The sequence below is a fragment of the Apostichopus japonicus genome, chromosome 20, assembly GCF_037975245.1.
Source record: "Apostichopus japonicus isolate 1M-3 chromosome 20, ASM3797524v1, whole genome shotgun sequence".
Classification (NCBI taxonomy): Eukaryota; Metazoa; Echinodermata; class Holothuroidea; order Aspidochirotida; family Stichopodidae; genus Apostichopus; species Apostichopus japonicus.
This window is the reverse complement of record NC_092580.1, coordinates 16,362,015-16,369,018: the sequence shown is the minus strand read 5'-3', so window position 1 is coordinate 16,369,018 and position 7,004 is coordinate 16,362,015. Positions and strand designations below refer to the sequence as shown.

At 35.0% G+C, this 7,004-nt stretch overlaps 1 protein-coding gene across 3 annotated transcripts in view; it reads right to left on the bottom strand.

Moving 5' to 3' along the window:
• Positions 1 to 1,751: 1,751 nt before the first annotated feature.
• LOC139961999 (contactin-4-like) overlaps positions 1,752 to 7,004 on the bottom strand; it is a 60,349-nt gene continuing 55,096 nt past the window's right edge. For all 3 annotated transcript variants that reach the window (XM_071961781.1, XM_071961783.1, XM_071961782.1), the window contains 5 exons: positions 6,750 to 6,865; positions 5,584 to 5,770; positions 4,732 to 4,847; positions 3,854 to 4,031; positions 1,752 to 3,281 (listed from right to left, as the gene is read on the bottom strand). In XM_071961781.1, the coding sequence (XP_071817882.1) occupies positions 3,169 to 3,281; positions 3,854 to 4,031; positions 4,732 to 4,847; positions 5,584 to 5,770; positions 6,750 to 6,865 (710 nt within the window). In that variant the 3' untranslated portion in view covers positions 1,752 to 3,168. The remainder of the gene's footprint in view (positions 3,282 to 3,853; positions 4,032 to 4,731; positions 4,848 to 5,583; positions 5,771 to 6,749; positions 6,866 to 7,004) is intronic.

Genomic DNA, 7,004 nt, shown 5'->3' with positions numbered 1-7,004 from the left:
AAATGAAATGACTGCGAAAAGAAAAACAAAATATTTACAAACTGAATGTAAGAGATTATTTACTTACAAAAGAATAGTTAATGATGGAGCTAAACCACCCAAGTGGACATCAGCCTCTCGTACTCAACAATGCATTAGAGAAGAAATATGGTGGAAGAATAATTGCCAGAAAATACCAGCCAGCATAAAATAATATCTAGAAATTGATTATAATAAATGAACACAGAAACAATTGAGAAATTAACTTTGGCTGTAAATAGTTGTATACCATGAATGCAAGAAACTATGAACAAAAGGAGTGCACTTTATATTATTGATATATCCAGTTCAACACAGAAAAAACAAACTTTTTGACAATAAAAGTCAATATTTATTTCGATGTTCAAGAGTACTATAAATGGCTACAAGGATGATTTTTTTTTTTTTTTTTTTCATTTACCAACATCCACTTGATATGTCCTTTTGTTATTAACTATGTTAAACTCCTCCACCATCAACCCCTGCCCCAAATTTGTAAAACATGTTTGGTTCTCTGAATTAGAACACAGAGGTTTCTACATAATCCAAAAAGCCTGTGGCCCTAAGTTGTTCTTTTGCACTTTCTCACAGCACCTTTTACAGCTGCTATCAAGCTCTCATAATATCACACATCTCTCCTCCCTCCACCCTGCCCATGTTATATAGACTTTATGACAGGTGTTTTAACTATAACCAAAACAGTCTTTCAAACAATAGCCAATACATATTAACAGTTAGAGAGCACCACAAGTAGGAACAAATCCATCAGCACCCTCCTCGGAATTAAACTAAATACTCTCAAACTCAAATAAATGTGTACCATATTTCTCCCTCTCCTGCTTTTTGTACACTAGTGCTTTTTGTACACTCCTGCTTTTTGTACACATGAAGATTTAGTGTAATATCTGCATGCAACAGATAACATGAAATCATCAAAAGGTGCAAGATTGCTTTGACTTTACCACTGAATTTATTCCACAATTTATTAAAAGTTATTAACTTAATTTAACTTGAATCACTAAAATCTAATTTAGGAATTTTTGTTTCCCTTCTTGTGAATAAATCAATAATCAAAATTTTTGCAAAATGCAAAAATATAAAAGGTTTTTTCTATCATCCTTTTTCTTCTTTCCTTCAGTCTGTTTCTTATTTATATAGTATCCCTTTAAAGCCAGTTTGCATACTATATTAAAGGGCAAAGTGCAAAAAATACACATTCATAAAATTCATTTTTATGAATAAAAGTTTTGGCATTTTATAACTCATATTAAAATGAGAGTTTGACTAATATTACAGTGTAAGTAGCACGCATGCAGCAACTCTTTGAACCATCCATGCAGCTAGCACTGACAAATTTATATAAAGCGAAAATAATGTAAGCCTCGGAAAAATATCCTGCTAGGATCAATACGCCAGGCCCCTCTAACTATTACATATCTACCTACACTGGCTTTTTGCAGTAGAAAGGCAGTTTGCTAAATGTCTTTTACTCACTCTGATAAAGCAAGCAAAAATGTCAATGAAAGTATTCACAAAGCTTTAGTTTTAAACAAACTTTGCTAATCCATGACAATGTTGGGTACAGAATAATCTAGGTTAAAACTGTATGTTACAATAGGTATACCAATCCTTGCTTCTCAGAGCTAAAAAAAAAATGAAATTCTGCAAAAACCACTGAGCAAAATTGTAAAACTGTCACAAGAGAGTGAGAGGAGTATGTTTTTTTTTCTGCTAACGCTAAAGACGATGACATATGACGATGGTAATTCTTTTCAAATATTACAAGGAACAACAACTACTATAAAAACCCATCTCAAAGACACTGTAATATGAAATAGTATTTTATTGCTAGACTGGGTAATTCATGCCAAAGGGGAGTTAGTCTCACCTAAGATCGCACTGGTTGATTCGTATAAATCACCAAAGATGTACGTTCGTTGTGAATGATAACATGAAGTCACACACATCAAGGATGAAAACGTCATAAATGGGTATTTATGCTCTATTTTTATGTTACATTTAAAAACTCACATTCAAAGTAACACATCAACTAATGCAATATCAAAATGATGGACGTAATCGTTAATTACATGTAGAAGTGGTCACGATGCTGATCACAATGCTACATCTGATTGCAGATGTTAAGTGATCAGACCTATATATGATCTTTGACCATTTACTGACCACAGAACTATCTTATAATTGATCCTGGTGGTTATTCCTTTTGGCAATGGCTAATCTGTACTTGAGCACAAATCCTCTTTTCATAACTGAACCAAATCTGATCACAAATACTTTTTGTGATCGAAGATCACTAATTTGATCACTGATCAATATCTGATCAAAATGTCAATTTCTGATAACATATCTTTTACTGACCACAGAACCAAATGTGGTTACAAATGCTCTTACGATAGTAACTGATGACAGACTTATGACAGACCATTTCACGATAAATAGTGCTTTACAGACAAGAGATCCATGTCTGATCAGTAAAGCATCTAATCATACCACGTCACATCTACTTCTGGTCACAGATGATTTATCTGCTCACTGATAAATTCAGGTCACCTCTGCAACAACTTCTCAGGTAACCACTATAATGCTGCATTCACATACACAAACACCATGCAAATGTGATGCGATCGCATGATAAATCTGCAAACATGGCTCTAGAAATCACTCAACATTTGTTAAGACTTCCTACTCAGTTTTGATTTACCATAAATAAAATGGAGTGCACAGTTTGATTATAAGCATCTTGATAATTTGTAATAATAGGTATTGATTATGTATCAGTACAGAAGGGGTTCTAACATTAACTGTCAAACCTTGCCATGAATCTACAGTATTTAATGCTGCATATATAATATTACACTGTTTCCTAACCTATAAATACCATGTTACCCTATATTTTCTCCTCAAAAGAATGAATGCTGGTATCTATCAAACTTTCTGCAGCTGCATGGAGTTACCATGGTTACCTGAGAGGCGGTGTGTCAAGTTTTTCTCTTCACATGAGGGTGGGGGGGGGCTGGGTCAATCCTCTGCCATCTCTCCAGGAGGAATTTCACACTCTCTCTCTCTCTTAGCTTTCAGGTATCATTTCAAAACACTCAAAGGTGAAAGAGAAAAAACTAGCTGTTTGTTTTACAAGACGAAGATACAAATCAGAATCAGTGATGCTATGAGGGAAGTAAAAGATTTGATAGTACATCCATTACCGTTATCGTCATCTGATAAAGAACCAGTCGTAGGTTTACCTGTAGAGAGAATGCAAAAGTAGTATCACTTATAGGAAAATAAAATGCCAGAAACGCACTTAAAGTATATCTATATCTGAGAACAGAACAAGCGTGTTAGCGTATTATCTCAGACTGGTTTGAGAGATACTTTCATTTCAAGAGTATTTCTTCTCCTTGATAAAAGACAAATATATTACCCTTCCCATTATTTTGACAAACAAGGGTTTACTCCAGATGGAATACTTTTAAAAGGAGAATAAACTGACATTCTGTACAATATCATTCCCCACCCCCATGTGCCCTCTCCTCCCCCTGCTGTACACTCTTTTCCCCTCCTCCATGTGCCCTCTTCTCCCCCTGCCCTTCAGGAACACCTTAATAACACTCAGTACCTTTGCATCATCTTTTAAACTTATTTTCAAGAGCCACATGGGTAACATCCCAAAATATTGCAGCCAATATCAAATCCGTTTGATTCCATGTTTCCCATTAATATGTGATGTAAGGATGAAATGATACCCACTTATCGACAAAACTTGCTTCATATTTACTATCTTACTGGATTATAGCAGAATGCTTTCATAGCATACCTGTTTCTACAACCTGTTGGTCACTCAGTGCCCCATCTCCTCCGCTACTATACGCTCGTACTTTGACATAATAGGTGGTTTTCGGGTCTAACTTTTCCAGCTTAAATGAAGTGACACCTTTGGGAACTGTCACATTTAGAGCAGAGTCCATGAATGTTCCATGCTTCCAGAACAATATCTACAAAGAGTTGAAGAAAATCAAAATACAGATATTTGATCAGCAAATGAAGAACAGAAAGAATGCAAATTTAATGTGTAGGACAACTAGTCCAGAAATGATTTCTACAAAGAAAAAAATCAAAAAACATTTATATTGTGTCACAATTTCTAGGTTACCACGTTTCTAATTCACACCAGAAATTATTCAATTGTGGATTGAATAGTTGGTTCAACTATCAACATGTTATGCATCAGACAGCATACATGGATACTGTCATGTGACAGACACAAGGAAATGATAGGCAGTTTATAGTCACATCACAATACTTTCTATTGTATATTCATCATGAAATAGATATTCAGTGATGTTCTGAACTGCTAGTGAGGTCATCTCCACATTTTCTGTTAAAGGAGCCTTCCAGACATGTAAACTCTCTGAAAGTTGGATACTTTGGAAATTATACAAAATATGGAAAGACAATTACTTGCACTCAAAATATTGACTTTGAGCCATAAAAGCCATATCAACCCATAAATTCTGCAGAACACTGCAAGATAAAACAAATGGGTACAATGTACTGTCTACATGAAGGAATAATGTTTTTTCTTTTTTTTTTGTAGCAGTTTTTAAGGCCTCTGATTTTGTCTCTTAATAAATACTATGGTCGTATAGCAATTTTGTGATGCAACACGGCATATATTATTTTCCCCGTACCTACCTTGTAACCAATCAAGGATTCTTCTGTGCTTCCGGTAGTTATTGAGTTCCATGTTAACTTCACACTGTTATCTTTCTGTACTACAGCTTTCTCAATTTGTGGAGCAGTCAAAGGAGCTAAAAGCATTAATTAACAAGAAACACAAGACATAACTGAAAATTAAAAAAAAATAAACCTTTAACACACCACCTCCTCTAGCACATCATTCATTTCTACAACTCTCTACTGGTTTGACTAACATTTAAATTACAGTGGCCTCATCATACTCTAAATTCATATGACCATGATTTACTGATGAATATCATTTACTAATGATATATACAACTGCAGATGTAGTAACAGTGGTTACTGCTATGTAATTACTCGGCATGTAACGGTTTAATATTGTACGTGTGGTATCTCTTCATGCTCATAATGTACGAGTGATTGTTAATATCACTACAATATCACCATGGATATCACTATCACTATAAATACTACTATCCATGGTCCAAGACAGAGCAGCAAGCGCACATATCGCCAAACTTTCATACTTCTCTTCATTCTAGGTGATATTGTGTGAGTGATTGTTAATATCACTACAATATTACCATCAATATCACTATAAAAAACTACTATTCATGGTCCAAGACAGAGCAGCAAGCATGGTCCAAGACACATATCGCCAAACTTTCATACTTCTCGTCATTCCAAGACTGCCCCTATAAACTTTTGTTCTGAGTCTTTCACTTAGTTCTTAGCCATGCAATAACCGGGTCAAGTGATGATCAGGTTTTTTCAATATAATAGATCATGCGGAACTCATTTTTCCCCCCATCCAATGGTGGATCCTATCTGTGATCTCATCCTTACCCATTTTCTTTGTCGTCCCGGTTATTTCGATACTAGCAGGCCCTTCTCCTCCGCCACTGAGAGCTTCAATGACTATAGAGTAAGATGTTGCAGCTTCTAAATCTTCCAGCATGGCTGTGGTTACAACTCCATCTGTTTCAACTGTGTCAGCTTCTTCCTGAGAAGTTCCTTGCGGCCAGTAATATATCTAATCATACCCAGAGAATAAAGAACAGTATTAGGCAAACCATGAAGAAAGGATGGGGTCAAAGATCACATAGATTGAATATTTACCTTTGACCCCAGATCTAGTTACACATGTAAATTTAGCTTTGGTTCCATGCATTTGCTATGAGCAAACTTCAGCTAGGTCAAGGTAGTGACCCCTTTGTGTGTTTGTCTCCAAGCTGGAAGAGCTAGGCTGAGGCAGTCATCTCAGTGAATTTTGGTTGTATTCTACTATTTGTGCCAATTTTAATCTTTTTATCCCATTCTCTGTCGGTTTTGTAATTGGTCATCTTTCACCAAGTTTACCAAAATTGGAAAAGAATCAAAAATTGTCTCTCATAGAAATATGATATATACAGCTACTTCACTCATTTCAAGAAAGTTGTTAGTCTCTTGAATTGACCTCACATGATGTGACATGTTCTAACTTTCTCTTTTTGGTTTCTTTACATATGTCTCTATAGTTCCACTTTTTAATGGAAGCAAAGTATACTTAGTACACATAGCTAAGCATACTTAGTACACATAGGAAGTATACTTAGTACACATAGGAAGTATACTTAGTACACATAGGAAGTATACTTAGTACACATAGGAAGTATACTTAGTACACATAGGAAGTATACTTAGTACACATAGGAAGTATACTTAGTACACATAGGAAGTATACTTAGTACACATAGGAAGTATACTTAGTACACATAGGAAGTATACTTAGTACACATAGGAAGTATACTTAGTACACAGGAAGAATATTTAGTACACATAGGAAGTATACTGAGTACACAGAGGATGTATACTTAGTACACTGAGTAGACTTAGTATACTTAGTACACATATGAAGTATACTTAGTACACATAGGAAGTATACTTAGTACACTAAGTATACTTAGTACACATAGGAAACTATACTTAGTTTAGGTATGACAAGTATGATATAAATCTGATATGAACCTTACCCTGTAACCAGTCAGAACACCTTGGAAGTTACTATCATCAACAGGATCCCATTCAAGAACCAACTCTGTTTCTGAATATGATTTTGAATTCACCATTGTAGGAGCATCTGTGGGTGCTGTAAAAATAAAAAGAATAATTTTAAATGTATAAATGGTCACACCATTCTCATTTCAATCCAGTTTTGCTTCAGTAGATAAGGCAAAAGATACAAGACAGGGTGTAAAAGGCACGGAAATTGACCGATATAATCACAA